An 18,426-nucleotide genomic window follows, 5' to 3' on the forward strand; every position below is an offset into this window, starting at 1 on the left:
CCACTTATAGGAATGGGTGTCCCAAGCCAGGGAGACATTAAGTGAGAGGTCCAGGACCAGGGCAGAGGCAGGCACCGTCTGGGCACAGAGAGTGAGCCCTTGCTTAGACTCTGCCTCCAGGTTTCTCTGGACACAATGCTCAACCTCTCTGAGCCTCAGTGTCCTTACCTGGAAAGCAAATGGGCCGGAACAGAAGAGTGGTTCTCTTCCAGCCCTTACAAGAGGGCACTACAGAAGTCCTCTGACATATGACAGAGACGAGGAGCCTACTGGCAGCTCCTGGTGAATGCAGTGCCCTGGGGGGCAGGAACAGTGAGGTGGGGAGAGGCACGGCCAGCTCCATTCCACCAGGAAGCCGGGCTCTCTCCAGCCAGAACTGTTATGGTCTGAATTCATTAGTGGGAAACCCAAACTCCTCTGGAGACGCACTCGGACTCCTGAACCAAGAGAGGAAACAGACAGAGACTGTTTCCCCTTTTGTCCGCAAGTCATATCAGGCTGGGGACAAGGGCAGAATTCTAAGGCTGCACAACTAATGTGACAGCTGGTTTCTAGGCTCAAATCTTCCAAAACTTAATAGGCAATTGTGAATTCCGCTCCATTTGCAAACATAATGGTCTATGCAACCAGACCCAGGAAAAGTACCAAGTCACATGAAATCCCACATCCATAACTGATCTACCAACTGTTGTAATATTTATTATCCCACGTTCCCTCCTACAGGTGGGGAAACTGAAGCCTAGGGAAGTGGGGTGACCTGCTCAAGGTCACACAGTTGATAAGCAGCAGAGCCTTGCAAAACTCACAGCATCTGGAATCCACTCCTTATCTGTTGCTCTTTCAACCCCAGAACCCCTCCCTTGTGACACAAGAAAATGGAAGACACTCCCCTGCTCAGGAAGCCAGGTGAGCGGCCACCACACTCACCTGCACATCTCTCTGGACAAGCGTCATGTCCACGTTTGAGCTTTCATCCCGGTTTCCCTGAAAGGAAGCAGGCTGTGAGGTCAAGGTAACTCCTTGGAGTCGCACCCCTCCCTCCCTGTTCCTCCTCCCCATGGCCCAGAGATCCACCTCTCCCTGCTGCGGGCCCCATCTCTGCCCTGGGAAAGGTACCTGAGAGAGAGAGATGAGGAGCCGCTGGAAGTGCCCTGACGTGTCGCTCCGAATGGCCTCCTCCAGGGACCTTTTGAATTCTAAAAGGGAGACACAGGAAAGGGCCACCCGGTAGCCCAGTGGACCAAGCTGCTCACTGCACACAGTTAACAGTGGGCACGGGCATGAGGAGACAGGTGGCCCACACGGCCCCCAGGAACAAACAACCGGAGATCAGGAGGGGCTGTGACTTACAGGCTGACCTGGCCCCAGCCACGCCCAGGAGGTTTTCCCCAGCCCTCCCTTACCTCAGTCACCTGCTCCTGTGTAAACAGCAGGCAGGGCTGGGTCTGGGAGGGAATCCCAGTGTATTGGGGGTGGCAGGAGACAAGGAGGCCAGGAAGGAAGAGAGGCCCTGGGAGAGGGTGTGGCCAAGGCCCTAAAAGCACAGGGATCTGCAAGGGGCAGAGGGCCCCGGGGCCAGCCTAACCTGTCTTGTAGACTCTGTTCAGTTCCCGGATGTGCTCATTGCTGCGGGAGGCGAGGATCTCGATCAGGCAGGCTTCATCAGTGCCTGCCCCCTGGGAGGCAGAGAGCACAGCAAAGCACAGGCTTGTTACTGCCTCCTCCCCGGCACTCAGGATGCCCCAGGGCACAAACCCCAGAGACAGAGGCCACAGACAGACACAGACCCGCCCATTGTGCTGCTGCTGCTTCCTGGGCCTAAAGCAGCCAGCCTCCCCCTCTGCAATCCCAGGAAAGTACCAGTAATGACAGCAACACGGTGATAAGTAGAGATCATGGGAAGGATCATCCCCATTCCACCCACCAGGACACTGAGAATTAGAGAAGTATAGTAACCTGTCCAAGGCCACACAAGTAAACGGGGTTGAGCGGTGGACCTGGATCTGATTTATTCCAAGTTCAGCCCATGAATAAGATGAGAAGCAACTGAGAAAATGAGTTTAAAGCGAGAACATGACATGTAGGAAAACTGAGTCCTAGAGTGGACCGTGGAGCATCTGGAGACACCTAGGAGAAGGCAACAACATCGAGGATGGAAGAGATGACCGAGTCAGAGACAGTGAGGAGGCAGAGGACAGGGTCAGTAGCCTGGTTTCTATGTCAGGTTGAATCTTGGTTCTGTTGGTCACTAGCTGTGTGATCTTGGGCATGTCACTTCACCTCTCTGTGCCTCAGGTTCCTTGATCATAAAATGGAAGTGATACTGTGGGCAGATAGGGTAGGGTGTCCCTGGAGCAAGAGAACCAGGATGGCTTTCTTGACATAAGAGAAACCATTTTTAGCCTAAGCCATCTTGTGATCTAAGCCTGGCCACAGTACTAGCCCTTAAAGGAACAAAAGAACAATAGGAAAGATAACAAAACAGATGTAAAGACTCCCAGCTCTGTTTCAATGGTAAAGACTAGCCTGAAGCACTTTCTTGAGCTGTTGGCAGAATTTAAACCCCCTTGGGCACTCAACCACCAAATCAACTGGAACCTAAGGGATGATGATGTTGACCTTTTCAAGTTTGGACTCTGTGGACCACCCAAGCCCCTTCATGAATATGCATTCGCCTTTAGCTTAAAACTTCCCCAATTTTGCAGTTCCGGGAGATACGGCTTTGGGAAAGATCCCTAATGTTCTTACTTGCTGCAAGTAATAAATCCTTCCTTGTCTCGCTCTTTGGCTTGGCTGGGTCTCTTGACACCCACGAAAAGGCGAACCCAGTTTCAGGTAACATCTTCGTGAGGGCAAGAAAAGTCACTGTGCCTATCAGGCCCCTGAGGAATGTTAGATTCCTTCTGCGGCACCTGCTCAGTTCACAAGGACTCCCCTGTCTGTGGGTGCGGCCCCTCCCATCCACAGGACACCTGCTGGGGGTCTTGGGAGCCACAGGACTGTACAAAACGTGCGGGACCCTCCGCTTGGTCATAACTGATTGAACTAGGGGGATACTAAACCCAAACAAAGCCCATCAGAACCTGCCCCCATTTGGAATTTGAACCAAGGGACAGCTGGCCTCTTCTGTAGCTGGATCTCTGACAGGTACATGGAGAGGGGTCGACAGGGATGCTGTGCCAAGGAAGGAGAGGCACAGAAGCAGATGGAAGAATGAAGCAGACACTCAAGAAGCAGCAGAGATGAGAGAAAGTCTGCAGCCCGTCTCTCCCTCTCCAAGCCAGGCTGCTGTTCCGCTTAAGCTCCTCAAGTGCGTTTCTGTTATCTGCTAACAACAGATGAATGAGGGTACCATCCACACCACCCGCCTGCATCACTGCATCACTAGCTCCCTCTGCAACCGCAGCTCCCACCGTGTTTTTAAGGTGGAGAGACTTAGATACTCCCTGATGACGAATGACGCCTCATTTGCCTCTTGGGGGAGCCACCAGAAGTTCCCCTTTCTACAGCATTTGGACTCCAACCAGGAGGGTCCAGGAGCCATGCCGACAACAGTAGCTAATAAGCGAGCGAAGACACACCACGTGGTCCAGGCCTTTCCAGGGGCTGTATGTCCACACAGGTACACACCCACACACCCCCACATACACACCTTGATGGCTTCCTTTATCTCATAAGCATCAAAGAGGACTGGGGTCTTCATCATGGCCAAGATCGTCTTCTCAAAGTTTCCTGACAGTTCTGATTTCAGGTCTTTGATCAAATCCTGATTGGACATTCAGACAAACAAACAAAACCTATTTTGAGAATCCACAGGAGGTGACCAATAGGGACAATATCCCAGATCCAGGGACCAGCAGCATCTGCAGAAGAGCCAAACCTCAGGCCCCAGCCGGACCTGCAGAATCAGAGCTTGCATTCAAACCAGATTCCCAGGGGACTCATGGCCATTAAAGTAGGAGAGGCACCGGGCCAGAACACTAGCCTATATGTCCCCAGTGGTTACCTTTCTAAAGATCCGAAAGCCCCCCAAATCAAAATATGGCCCCCTTGCATTTGTTCAGTACTTAAAGCCTCTTCCTTCAGAGGGAAATAACTTGCCCATGGTCTTGGTGAGTCGTGCCACAGCCAGGCTGGAACCCAGATTCCTGGGTGCCTCTCATCAAACCTCAGTACCCGGTGGACTCTGGGATTTCTCCTTCAGAGCATCCTTTGCTTCTAGAAGATGCCATCAGCTGAGAGCCAGCAGGAAATGCCCTAATGTGCCTTATGGTTTGTCCAGGAGATCTAGGTCCACTGGGCCCCAAGGAAAAGCAGGAGCAGGGCTGTGCCAGAGGTTATGCCTTAATTCAGGAGGGACCCCCGCCCCCGGCCCATCTCGCCAACACTCACCTTCCCATAAGCTGTCTTGAAGGACAGGAGGATCTGCTGCCGCTGCTTGTTGGAGCGACTCCCCAGGCAGTCAGTGATGGCCTGCTCATCAGTCCCTGGAGGAAGGAGAGGTGGGAGTGGGCAGGGCTGGGGGTCGTGGGGATGGCTCTACAGCTACAGACTTTCCTGGCCTGGGTCTTCCAATTCTCCTGGGCATCCCAACTGCACCCCCGTATCCACCTTCTCTTCCTCCACCACTGGGGCCAGGCTGCCTCCACCCAGCGACCCCAGCCCACAGAGCCGCTGTGTAACTGCCTATAGGGAGTCGGGGGGTGATTAGGACTCGCGCCAACTGGGGTCTCTCACCAAAGCCCTTCATGGCCTTCCGCAGAACCTCGGCGTCTCGCAGGGGGTCAAACCCAGGAGCATCTGTGATGGTTCCTCGGTTTCCAAACTGCTCAGACAGACAGACAGACAGACAGGAAGAATGCTATATCCCCCAGATGTGAGACTGCCTGCCCCGGACTCTGGAAATGACCTTTCCTCTAAAACTTGGGGTACCTGAAGGAGCCTGCAATCAACAGCACAGGGGACTCGACATTGAGTCGGCCTAACGTGACCGTTACCCGTCCTGGCACTGAAACGTCTGCCTGGCTCCCGTGGCTAGGAGCCCACCTAGAGCTGAGTCCTGATGCTGAAAATCGACCCTACGCCCGGGTCCTCCAGCCCTGGGCCCGGGCTCCTGATGAAGGGGAGGCCTCGGGAACAGGGGTGCGGCCTCTCTTCAAGGCCTCCGCACCACAGCACACATCAGGGCTTCCCTAACGGGCCTGCTTAGTCCACCTTTGTGCACACTAGAAACTGGTGTTCCCTCTGGGATGCAGGTGTCCAGGCTTCACGATGGCACATGCAGCCCAGCTACCTCTCGGACTAGCTCTCGTTTCCCGGCACTGTTTTCTGGACTCTATGACCAGCTTGCCTGCTGGACTCCTTCCTGACATGACAGCTACACTCCAAGCAAACTTGATTTTTCCTGCCGAAACCCTCCCTTGGTGGATTATCTAGTACAAACTGGTTTTAACAGAGTTAAGGAGATAAGCTGAGAGAAAAGACAAGGGGGAAGGCAGAGAGGGAGGACGCAGAGCAGGGCAGGGGTAGGGGTATGTGTGGGTGTGAGGGAAGGAGGGGAATGGACCCTCTGACTAAAAATAGTAGTTAACCACATACCACTAGCCCTGTGCTTGGCTGTTGGCTGTGTAACCATGACAATGAATTCTAGGCTCTGCAAACATGAACTGCTCTCCAAAACGAGCCAAGAGCAGCCCTGAAAGAACTGCCAACAATCTTTCCTACCCAAAGGAGCTGGTTTTAAGAATCCTCTGAAGCTAGTCTGGGAGGGCACATCCGGGGGATTGAAAACTAAGAGCCATTGGGCAAAGGCCTTGAGACCAGTTCTTACAAAACCCAGGCAGTAAATAACACCAGACGAATGAAGAGTACCCGGAGGCATTCAGACCCAACTCCCACAGGGACCATCTAACAAGCTGGGACAAAGAGAGTAGCTCCCTAGGTCCTCAGGCATACAAACAGGGGATGGGGTGTCTGTGAGAAAGTGACACTGAAAACTGCAAGTTAGAGCTGGAGGACCTAGTCCTCCCCCATCCCCTGCACGGTCCCCAGCCCTGCTGGCAGAGGACACTGGGCCACATGTCTCGGGCCCTTGGAGCCAGGCCTGGGCAGAGAGTAGCCCAAAGTTGGCACTCACCTGGGCTGGGGGCACAGCAGGGGTGACGGTCCCGGACCCAGAGTACCCTGGGTAGCTTGGCGCCGGCTGCTGTCCCGGAGGTGGCATTGGCGACTGCCCAGGGTAGGTCATGGGCGGCTGTCCAGGGTAGGCCCCCGAGGCCTGCTGCCCAGGGGGTGGCATGGGCTGGCCTGACACAGGGGCCCCTGGGTATGGCGGATACGAGGGCATCCCAGAGGGTGCGTTTCCTCCAGGGGGCGGGTACATTCCATATGGAGGAACAGGCTGCTGGGCGGAAGGGGAATGCCCGAAACCCCCCGGGGGGACAGGAGGGTAACCGCCCCCAGGGGCCCCGGGGTACAGGTTTGGCACGTTGGCTCCTCCGAATGTCCCGGACATGTTGGCAGCCTGAAAGTCCACGAAGCAAGAGCCTTAGACTAACAGCCTCTGAGGGGCACAGCCATACTCCGTCCATCTGCCCTTCCCCGCCCTGAGCCCTGCAGCGGGCACCCAGGAGCCACACTCAGCTCAAGCCAAGTCCAAGCACCACCAGCTTCTCAGAGAGGCCCACCTTGCCCACCCACCTTGTTCCACACGCCCTCTACCTGCACTGCTGACCCCCTTTTACCTGCCCTGTGCCCAAAGAACCCACACTCGCTCTAACACCACACCGTTTCCGTATGCTACTGTCTGTCTCTTCCCAGTGGATGGTAAGTACTCCCAGGCTGGGATTTTTCTATCTCCAGTGCCTAGAATGGGCCTGGCACAAATTAGACTGTGGAGTGGTTACACCGTTTACATTGAGCATACATTTGTTTTTAGATGGTAAAATATGTTATTTTACAAGCAAATCAACAAAAGTAGCATGTGTGTCCGTGCTACCAGGCACCTGCTGCCAGGCCCAACCAGGAGAGTCAACCACGTGTACCAACAGCCCCCGCACACGTGTGGCCACCTGCACATGGCACATGCATGCACAAACAGGTGCACACCCTCACCCCTCCATCCCTACGCTGAGCTCATACAGAAGGTGCTCAATGCATACTCCACGAAGACCCCACCCCTACCCAATCCCCCAGAGCTGAAAGGGACCTGGAAGACCATGTGGCCCAGTGCATTCCCCCACCGCTCATTTTACAGATGGGAAAATTAAGATGCAGAGAGGGACAGTGAGCTGGTGAGGGTCCTGATGGAAACCTAAGATACAGGACATATCATGTCCTAAGATATAGCTCGACACCCTCGGCGCCCACAGATACACACGCACGTGCACACACACCCCCCTCTGACGCCACGGAAGCCAGCAGCCTTTCTCCCTCTGGCCACGCCGGTGTGGCCCCCAGGGCAGCCCAGCAGGAGGGCTGGACTCACCATTCCCGAGAGGTAGTCCTGGTTGAACTGCCCTGCGTAGCTGGCCACGTTATCCAGCCCGATGGGGGGCATGTTGGGAGGTGGGTAGCCAGCACCTCCCCAGGCACCGCCACCTGAAAGCAACACCAAGGCTGTCGGCGCCCCCGCGGCTCCCCGGCAGGACAAGGCAGAGACATCAAGCTCCCAGGTGGTCAGAGGGGAAGCCAAGCAGAGCCGCGGACAGTCCTATATAGACCACACGGCAAACACTCGGGCAACAAAGTCTAGTCAGATCCGCTGCCAGAGGAAGGGAGGAGGGAACCTTCAATTTGGTGTTCAGCAAATATTCCCAAGACCCTCTGTGGGGTATTAAGGTAGGAAGGCCAAGGGCAGACCTGCCCTCCTGGGCTCACCCCCATGGAGTGGGAGTACAGACATAAAGACAGGTCACTCGGGGACACTGTGCCAAGCCCAGGGCAGCGGCAAGCTCAGGGATCACTGAGAGTCCACAGTGATGGGGAACCATGGCAGGGGCAGGTGGGCATCGGGGTGGGGTACCCTGCCGATCTTGCTGTGTGCTGTCATCACAAGTCTGTAAGGGGCAGGAAGAGGCAGGATGACAGGACGGAGGGAGACAGGGCTCAGTTATGGAAAGCACACCTGTCCTTGTCAGGGGGACAACAGGGGAATAGTAGTAAAGACCCCCCCCCAGCTCTGAAACCATCGGGATCGGGGTATGTGCCCGGGGGCAAGGCACTCAACCACTCTGGCTCAGTTTCCTCAGGTGAAGTAGGGATAACTACTGCTTGGCTCAAATTGCTGTGAGGAAGATTAAGAGAGTTAATGCCGGGCAGGGCTTAGCTGGGAGCCCAGTGAACATTCATATGTTACAGCTGTCACCATGACAAGCAGCACGGCAGCTAGGCAGCTAGCATCATCCTGCGGGCTGTTGGCCTGTTAGATGCAGCCCTGTCCATGACAGCGAAAAGGCCCTGAGGGCCTCGTGTTTGGCTTTCCAGCCCCAGGACTCCAGGATACTCAGGACGGAGCTCTCCCAGAATCGCCCGCCTGCTCCCTCTCTTGCTGCTCAGGTGGTGACAGAGGTGGCAGTGGTAGGACACGGGTGTCTGACCAGCTGGCGCAGCCTCCCTGCTATCGGGCCACAGGGGCAGCTGCAGCAGTAACATCTGACCCTTAGCAACTGCCTCCACTTCCTCCCTCTGCAGGGGTCCTGCTGCTGGGAAACCATACACATTGAGCACGGGGCAAGAGAAGTGACAAGGGGCAATCGTCACCTAGCAGTGCTCCAGAGGACACTGTGCCAGAGGCTTTACCTGGCTATCGTGTTCCTGTCTGGGCCAGCCCAGTGATGGAGATGCTTGAAGCCATTTGCAAAGGAGAAAATTGAGTCTCAGAGAATGGTACACATTTGTCTGCTGCTATCAGCTAATAAGGCAAGAGATCGGGGCCTGGCCTGGTCCTGGCTTTCCACTTCTGGAAAGTGGCTTCAAACCCTGAACTCGCCTGGCCCCAAGGTCCAAGCTCTTCTCCAGCCCCTTCCCCGCCTGGCTGCACTGTGGGGGCCTGAAGGGAGCAAGGAAATAATTGGAAAACACCATCACTCCTCACCTCTCCACTCCTGGGCCCTGAGCAGAGAGGGCATTCCCTCCCTAGCCTGCCCCAGACCCTCTTACCTGGTGCAGCTGGCGGGTAGCCGCCCGCGGGCGGGGGGTAGCCTGGGTAGCTCATGGTTAGATCTGAAAGGAGAGAGGAAAGTGTGTTCAGGCTCTGACGGGGGTTCTCACCAGTCTTACCGGAGAACAGTGTCAGCCACAAGCTGGCCCGTGCAGGAGGAGCCGCATCAGGCCTGACCCATGGCGGGCAGCCCAGCTCACACCCTGTACCTGCTGGGCCCCCGCCAGCAACAGCAACCGGGGGCATTATCGGATTCACCACCCATGAACCTGTGAGTTTCCCTGAAAACCCCTTTCACCCAAGCTCCATTCCCACTTCTACTGACAAGGGATGCTGCACGTGTGAAGCTCTTCTCCCACCTCATTCTCCGGGGGGTCCAGGTCTATTTGCCTGTATCTTCTTTATCACCATCCAGCCAGCAACAGGGAAAGCCAGAGCCCCTATCTCCCTGTGCCCAACCTACAGACCCCAAGCTATACACAGCGGCCTCCAAATTGGCTCTGCCCCAAACTACGGTTTTTGTTCTCCAACCTCTGGTTCACCAGGCACGGGAACCGGGTATGGTATCATCATTCCTAGAAACAAGGAGAGACCTCAGGAGGGCTCATCTGATCCAGGATCCGGAATCAGGACAAGTGAGGGAACACAATCCTGTCCCTACAGATGGGGCAGATGGAGCTCAGAAAGGGTAAGTGACTTGCAGATCAGTAGTAAGGGAAGGAGAAAGGCCAGAACCTAGAGCCCTTACCTGTCGGTGATGGTGGGATATCTGTTCTCACAAAGTCCCTCTCTGTACAGATCCCTCTGCCGTGCCTCATGTTAGTTGAACTGCCCAGGAGGGACACAGATTTGCCGTAACACCACACATTGTCAGGCAATCTGCCTACTCTGGCTAATCAGTGGCTGCTGCCGTTTGAGAGGCACCCAACAACCAGTGAGAGTGAGGAAACCTACGGGCCCCCTTAACAATCACACCTGCTGACCCTAGGTTAGCTGCTCCTCCTCCCACGGTGGGTCCCAAGCTGGTTCTCAAACTGCAGTGTGCATCAGAACCACCCGGAAGGCTTGTTAAACACATTGCTGGGCTCCGCCCACAGGGTTTGAGTCAGTAGAACCAGAATTTGCATTTCTAACTAGTTCCCAGGTGATGCTAATTAATGGTCCAAGGACCACGCTCCCCCCCTCCTTTGAGAAACACTGCTCTAGACGCTGTTATCTACCTACAAGATTCCGGTTGTCTTTCACAGCTACACTGGTGAACTAGGCATGCTGTTTTCAAGGAAGCTGAAAGGCTTCCTTAAGGTGCCACTGGTTCCCATGGGGTGGGTCTGGGTTCTCAGCTCTGTGGGCATGGTAATTTGTTTGGGTCAGTGGGTCCCACTGGTGACTGCAATGGGAGGCCAGATGATGGCCTAGTGACCTTGGAGAGAGCTAGAATTGGCAACCTGTGGTGTAGGCCAAAGGCCCTTTCCCAAGCACACTGTCATGTGGTGACTGAGGTCCCTAGTGGTGCTTTCAGTCTGACCCATCTGCCAGAACCCTCAGACGTCACTGGTGAGGAGATACCCTGGGGAGGCGAATGATGGATGGGCCAGGAACTTTCTGATGGAAGAAAGAGAAACCGGACCTCAGAAAAACAGGGGGAGCTGCAGTTATGTTCCTGACCCCTTTGTCTCTGGAGACCACCTCCCAGGGGAATGAGCCCAAAGGCCCATCCACAGTTGGATGGAAAAACAAAACAAAAGAGCTGGATACTACGCTGTTCCATATGCCAAAATAAAACTTCAGCCAGACCAAAGTTTAAGCATAAGAAGTAGCCTTTATCCCCAAAGATAAAATTTAATTTCTGCATAAGAAACAAGTAATGAAAACAACATAAAGACAAGAGAAGTGACAAATTTAGGAAAAATGTTTTATGATAAGAAAAAGACCAATAACCTTTCTAGAAACTCAAATGATGCAAACAATTACAGAAAAGGAACTACAGATATTCACCCTCACTAATATGCTGACTTGCCAGTTAAAAATACAGAGATGTAGAAATTAAACATGACACACGCTTTGACTCAGAAGCTCTACTTCTGGAAGTCTGTTTCCCAGACACACTAAACTGCGGCATCTGCCACAACAGCAAGAAGGAACCCCCAAATATGCACCTGCAAGAGCCTGGTTAAGTAAATCAAACAGATCTACACAAGGGATACTCCGTAGCTTTTTTAGAAAGAGCCAGCTCTATAAGTGGTGATTTGAAATGATCATCATTATTAATCAAGGTGTAGTGCTGTGTGTATGCTAAGCTAACTTCATTTTAAAAAAAGAAAATGGGGGCTTCCCTGGTGGCGCAGTGGTTGAGAGTCCGCCTGCCGATGCAGGGGACGTGGGTTCGTGCCCCGGTCCAGGAAGATCCCACATGCCGCGGAGCGGCTGGGCCCGTGAGCCATGGCTGCTGAGCCTGTGCGTCCGGAGCCTATGCTCCGCAACAGGAGAGGCCACAACAGTGAGGGGTCCGCGTACGGCAAAAAAAAAAAAAAAAAAAAAAAGTGCAATGAAGGGAATTCCCTGGCTGTCCAGTGGTTAGGACTCTGCACTTCCACTGCAGGGGGTACATGGTTCGATCCCTTGTCAGGGAACTAAGATCCCGCATGCCACATGGTGTGCCAAAAAAAAGAAAGAAAAAAAAGTGCAAAAAAAAGAAAATGTACAAATTTATGTGCTGTATACACACACACACACACACACACACCCACACACACACACATCCCTGGAATGTTAAACAAGAAATTGGGTAACACTGGTTGCCTCTGGAGGGGAAAACTGGAATAGAAATGAAGCTCACTGTTTATATTTGCATTTCTTGCCACATACATGTATGCCGATTAAAAAAACCAACTTTTAAAAAGGCCCAATTCAGGTGGGGATTTCTGAGCTCACTTGAGGCCGTGCTGTTCTTCCAAGATTTGAATAACTCACACAGGGTCCATTCAGTGCAAGGCAGCCCGGCTCTGAGCCTGGGGTTGGCATTATTTTATAAATATGCCATGGGACTCGGACCTGAAGGGACTGCTAAGGTTCCCAGCCTGGGGCAGGACCGCAGGCCAGCCTCAGCCCGCTCACAGGGTGATGGTGTTCATTCCCAGAGTTCCCTGACGATGCCCCCGGGCCCCTCATCTTCACCTCTCCCCAAGAGGCCACCTCCAGTCTTCCCCTCTTCTGAAAGAACAGTCTCATTTTTCTCCCACCATTTCCTGCCTGAAATAGCTTCGCATCTTCGAGCCACTCCATTCTCCTTCTGAGCTCTCTTGGGAACCAAAGCCCCCAAGGGTGAGTGGAGAACACAGGGCAGTAGCTCCGCTGCCCACCCCCCACCGCCTCCCTGGATGGGTAACACTTGGGTGCTCTGGACAATGGAGACGGAATGCTGATTCCTGTTAAATTTCTCTCTTCCATTCTGCCCATCGTCCCTCTAGCCTACAGAGATCTCCTGCCATCCCAAGCAACATCAAGCACCTTAGCACTCTCTCTCAGCTTTCTTTTATATCCACCGATTGGGAAAGCATGGCATTTGCATTCTTCCAGGCGAGTGATACAGAAAGAGCACTCCTGAACTGTCGCTGCCGACCACTTCCCAGCCCATCAGCCCACCCAGGACCACGCGGGTACAGGCATTCAACCAGCTACCAGGCCACCTAACTCTACCACAGCCCGACACCTGTTTCCTCATCTTGTTCACAACAGTACAAAGAGGGCCTCCAACAAATGAGAATGCTAACATGTCACCCCGGGCCTAATAATCCCCAGGAGAAAAGCAAAGGCAGCCAGAGAGCCTGGTTCGACCTCCGGATGCCCTAGTGCCCACCTCGCCCCTTCCCAACAACCACATGTCCCAGATCAACATGCAACTCTGACCCCCAACACCCCAAGTCTTCCCCGCTTTTTTGAAAATTAAGAAATCTGCTCATGACCCAGTCTTTGGGTAACTATGGCCTCCACTGTTTCTGAAGAGGCCACCAGCAGGGCCTGCTGTCCTTGGCAAAGTCGGCCTGGCACGCTGGGGTGCCATATCCTGATTCAGAGGGGAGCTCGGGCAGGGCTTGCAGGGGAGGGCCTCATCTTCCCCTCCCAACTCTGTCCAACCCTCACTCTTCACGACAGAAGGGAACCCCCTGGGCTATAATCCTGCAGATCTGCTTTCTCTGTGGCATCTACAAATATCACACCTTCTGTGCTGACCAATGCCTTCCTCCTACTTCTGCCCTTTAAGAAAGACAAAGGTGCCGCCTGGGTGGGATGCTTCACACAGTGGACAGGCCGGGATTCTGATAGGCTGGGCACATCCCCATTCCATGCTGGCTCTGGTCAGAGCACTCTGTCTCGGGACCCACTGGAGAGGGCCTCCAAGTGCCGCAGGCAGCTGGCCTCTTCGGGGACTGCTCCAGTTCCTAGAAACCAGCCTGCAGGGAACTTCCGGCCTCTGGTCCTGCTTCTCTTGGGGGCACGGTGCAGCACAAATACCACCCTTCCTTCCTCACTGGGACCATCTACCTGCACCTGTATGTCTGATTTCATCCAGCTGTGGCCCTCTCTGGCTAAACTGGTGCTTCTCAAACTTTAGTCTGCAAAACAATCACCTGCTGGACTTGTTTTAACCCAGATTGTTGGGTCCTGCCCCCATAGTCTCTGCAAGGGTAGGTCTGAGACTGGCCCAAACATGCTGATGCTCGACTCTGGACTACACTTTCTGTCGCACTGCTTCATCACGCGTGAGAATCAGCTGGACAGCTTGCTAAAAATGCCGAGGCTTTGGCCCCAATCATTCTGGCCCTTCAATCTGGAAAGGGTCCAGGAATCTGAAATATAAACAAGCATCCCATTCCCATCTCCAGGGATTCTTTTTTTTTTTTTTTTTTTTTTTAATTTTTGGCTCCATTGGGTCTTCATTGCTGCGCGCAGGCTTTCTCTAGTTGCAGTGAGAGGGGGCTGCTCTTCGTTGAGGTGCGTGGACTTCTCATTGTGGTGGCTTCTCTTGTTGTGGAGCACAGGCTCTAGGCAGGTGGGCTTCAGTAGTTGTGGCGTGCGGGCTCAGTAGTTGTGGCTCAGTGGCTCTACAGCACAGGCTCAGTAGTTGTGGCACACAGGCTTGGCTGCTCCGCAGCATGTGGGATCTTCCTGGACCAGGGCTCAAACCCATGTCCCCTGCATTGGCAGGCGGATTCTTAACCACTGCACCACCAGGGAAGTCCTGCAGAAGTTCTGATGTAACTGATTCTGTGCTCCACACTCTAGGAAACACACTTTCCTTTAAGGAACTTTGACACTTTCTAGTTTATTCTATCTAGCCTTTATTCCCAGCAGTAAGCTCTGAGGATAAACACCAAACCTGGGCATCCCAGGATCCCATGAAACCAAGCCTCAGTTTGCTAGGTGAATGTTGAAAGCATACAGCAGGTACACAGAGGGCTTCTCAGGGACTGTAAAATGGCCTGTTCCCTAAAACTGTGTACATGTACACAAGAATACCATTCAATTTCAAGGGCTCTGCAAAGGCCCTAGCCAGAGTCCCAAACACAGGAATCTAGAAATTGTCATGTTGGGAGAAGAGGCAAAATCACCCAGAACAAGAGGCACCTCACTACCCTGACCTAGCCACACCCCCCATAATGGGGAGTCTTCTTGTTCCCCCACCCCAACAGTGGGAGATGGCAATAAGGGCTGGGCGATACACTATGCACATCTTCTGGTGCCCTGACTCACTTCCAGGAACATGGAGGAAAAAGGATGATGGCAGGGCCATGCCTCACACAAGGATATAGCACTGGCCAGGTGGGGACACAGCTTACAGAGGGCTAACACTGAGAGGAGGCAGAGACCTGGACGTATCTCCCAGGGCCAGAAGTTGCACGGCCGTGAGACCCCCCGCCCCGGTGCCCAGCAGCAAACCAAGAGGGCCTGGACTAGGGTGGACGCTTTCATGGGATGACCCCTCCACTGGCCTTCTCAGTCTGGGGGCTAGAGTATTTATTTGTGCTAGTTTTTTAACATTAAATCCTCAATCTGTTTTTATGTGAAAATTTAAATGTAGAGTTTAAACCAGGCAGCTCAGATGATCTTTGCTGATTTCTTTTTAAAAATAAAAGGAAGAGGGTTTCCCTGGTGGCGCAGTGGTTGAGAGTCCTCCTGCCGAGTCAGGGGACACGGGTTCGTGCCCCAGTCCGGGAGGATCCCACATGCCGCGGAGCGGCTGGGCCCGCGAGCCATGGCCGCTGAACCTGCGCGTCTGGAGCCTGTGCTCTGCAACGGGAGAGGCCACAACAGTGAGAGGCCTGCACACCTCAAAAAAAAATAAAAAATAAAAGGAAGAGAAGACAAGCTACAGAATGGAAGAAAATGTTTAAAAAGACACATCTGATAAAGGACTGTTACCCAAAATACAGAAAGAACTCTTAAAAACTCAACAATAAAGTACACCTGAAACTAACACCACACTGTAAATCAACTATACTTCAATTAAAAAGGAAAAAAAAAAAGAAAACTCAATTAAAAAATGGCAAAAGACCTGAACAGATATTTTGCCAAAGAATACATACAGATGGCAAAAAAGCATATGAAAAGATGCTCAACATCATACATCCTTAGGGAACTGCAAATTAAAATAACAATGAAATACTATTACACACCTATTAGAATGGCCAAAATCCAAAGCACTGATGACACCAAATGCTGATGAGGATGTGAAGAAACAGGAACTCATTCATTGCTGGCGGAAATGCAAAATGGTAAGCCACTTTGGAAGGCAGTTTGGCAATTTCTTACAAACTAAACATACTTACTCTTAGCATATGATCCAGCAACAGCACTCCTTGGTATTTACTCAAAGGAGCTGAAGACACACATGGACACAAAAACCTATACATGGATATTTATAGTTGCTTTCTTCATAATGGCCAAAACTTGGAAGCAACCAAAATGCCTTCAAAAGGTGAATGGAGAAGTAAACTGTGGTACATCCTGACCATGGAATATTATTCAGCAGTAAAAGAAATGAGCTATCAAGCCACGAAGACAGGGAGGAACCTTAAATGCATATTATTAAGTGAAAGAAGCCAGTCTGAAAAGGCTATGTACTGCACCATCCCAACTATATGTCATTCTAGAAGAGGTAAAACTGGAGAAGTTAAAAAATCAGTGATTACCAGGAGTTAGGGGGAGGAAGGGATGAATAGGCAGAGCACAGAGGATTTTTAAGACAGTGAAGCTATTCTGTACGACACTAAAATGGTGGATACATTAGTCAAAACCCATAGAATGTACCACACTAAGAGTGAACCCTGATGTAAACTATGGACTTTGGGTGATAATGCTGTGTCAATATAGGTTCATCAATTGTAACTCTGATGTGGGGTGATGATAGTGGCGGAGGTGGTGCTGTGAACCTAAAGCTGCTCTAAAAAATAAATCACATTTAAAAATAAAAAATAAAAGGAATACAAACACATTGTAGGGAAATTCAAATGGAACAGAAAGGCACAAAGAAAAAAAATTCATTCTCCCCTCTAATCCCCTACTCGAAGGTCACCACTGAGCAGTTTCCAAAGTATAGTTCAAGACAAAACACACACACACACACACACACACACACACACACACACACACACACACAAATGTAAATGCATATATGTATGTATATATATATACAGTTTATGTATGTTTGTGTATACATATATGTATAATTTTTTAAAAAAACAAGAAAGAAATTTGCTTATCTGCAAACTCTCCTTGCTCCAGTGCAAAGCTAAGTTTGGGCAGGCTAAGGTGTCACCGGTCAGCCACATGCCTTCCTGGCCCACCTCCAGTACCTGGCTGCTGGGAGATGAAGGGTTAGCCAGCCCTGAGCCGGTCTGAGCAGCTCCTGACCGCCATACACTGCACATTTCTACGGGGTCATTGCTGGGAGGCAACAACCCAGAGCAGGGCATGAATGGGGCCCAAAGCAAGACTATTTAATTTAAGGTAGTCAGTTCCAAGAATGTTAATACGGAAAAGGGCCCCGACCAGTGACCTGGAGCCAGGCCCTCACCTCCCCAGACCTCGGGTGTGACAGGGGGCTTCACCTCTTGGGGCTCTTCCTAGTTGGATTTTAGGACTCCTGAAGGGGACACCTCTTCAGGTTTTCACCCCAATCCTCGATTTACAGACTTCTTAAATGCCTACGCTGGAAGGAAACTTGAAGATTATCTCGTTTCTAACCACCTTGGTTTTGGAGCCAAAATATGCCAGGGACACTGCTTACTCAAGTCACAAACACATGGGGAGAGGGTCCAAGGTAGAACTCAGCCTGCTGGGAGCAAAGCCTGCCTGCCTTTCCCTAAGAGGGTCATACTGCAAAACCTGTGACCATTTCAACCTGGGCTGGGCTGGCTTGTTTGGTGGTCCCAACCGGTCCTGCCATTGGTGACCTATTTATTTACTTATTTTTTTTGGCGGTACGCGGGCCTCTCACTGTTGTGGCCTCTCCCGTTGCGGAGCACAGGCTCCGGACGCGCAGGCTCAGCGGCCATGGCTCACGGGCCCAGCCACTCCACGGCATGTGGGACCCTCCCGGACTGGGGCACCAACTCGTGTCCCCTGCATCAGCAGGCGGACTCTCAACCACTGCGCCACCAGGGAAGCCCTGGTGCCCTATTTTAAGACCCCCTCCTTCAAGGACAGTGCAATGACTGCTTTGAACTGCAGTCAGCCAAGGACATTCCTCATGGCCAGGAGGTTCCAGAAACCCTCAGGTGCCTCGGCTCCCACCACCTCCCTCTCCCCATACCTACAGGGACAGGAGGAGAGAAGCCTGGCACAGCCCAAGCTCTGCCACACACAGTCCTTCAACGTCTTGCTCAGGTCTAGCCTGAACTCCCATCTCCAGCTCAACCTTGCCAAGCAAAAACAGGCAGCATGATGTAGAGCTCAGTGCTTCCTGAACTGTGTTCCCCGACACCAACTTACATCTTATGAGGTGAGAATTTACCAGGAGCCCAGTTTAAAAAGAGAAAGAGATTAGTTGTCCAAAAACTTTGGAAAATGCTGCCTACTACGTCCCCTTCCAGAAAAGTGCCAATACTTAATAACATAATAGAGGCTCTGAGAAGTCCTGTAACAAAGGTGCCTGCTTAACTTTTTCCCTCAATTTCCCACTTACTAGGCAATAATAATAATAGTTAACATTTATCGAATACGTATTATGTGCTAGGCACTGTGTTAAGTGCTATACATGGAACAGA

The 18,426-nt window shown here is 52.3% G+C and overlaps 1 protein-coding gene across 5 annotated transcripts in view; it reads right to left on the minus strand.

Annotated features, from left to right (window-relative positions):
- ANXA11 (annexin A11) overlaps positions 1-18,426 on the minus strand; it is a 42,451-nt gene that overhangs the window by 8,314 nt on the left and 15,711 nt on the right. Inside the window, exons 2-12 of one of the 5 annotated variants that reach the window (XM_067025263.1) lie at positions 15,835-15,914; positions 9,160-9,222; positions 7,487-7,599; positions 6,488-6,523; positions 6,137-6,321; positions 4,738-4,825; positions 4,393-4,487; positions 3,653-3,766; positions 1,586-1,676; positions 1,117-1,196; positions 928-984 (exon numbers count right to left, since the gene is read on the minus strand). In XM_067025263.1, coding sequence (XP_066881364.1) covers positions 928-984; positions 1,117-1,196; positions 1,586-1,676; positions 3,653-3,766; positions 4,393-4,487; positions 4,738-4,825; positions 6,137-6,298 — 687 coding nt within the window. In that variant the 5' untranslated portion in view covers positions 6,299-6,321; positions 6,488-6,523; positions 7,487-7,599; positions 9,160-9,222; positions 15,835-15,914. Of the gene's footprint in view, positions 1-927; positions 985-1,116; positions 1,197-1,585; positions 1,677-3,652; positions 3,767-4,392; positions 4,488-4,737; positions 4,826-6,136; positions 6,524-7,486; positions 7,600-9,159; positions 9,223-15,834; positions 15,915-18,426 lie in introns of all 5 variants that reach the window. The other 4 variants (XM_067025260.1, XM_067025261.1, XM_067025262.1 and 1 more) reach the window with 4 other exon arrangements.

The sequence above is a fragment of the Kogia breviceps genome, chromosome 2 (assembly GCF_026419965.1).
Source record: "Kogia breviceps isolate mKogBre1 chromosome 2, mKogBre1 haplotype 1, whole genome shotgun sequence".
Taxonomy (NCBI): Eukaryota; Metazoa; Chordata; class Mammalia; order Artiodactyla; family Physeteridae; genus Kogia; species Kogia breviceps.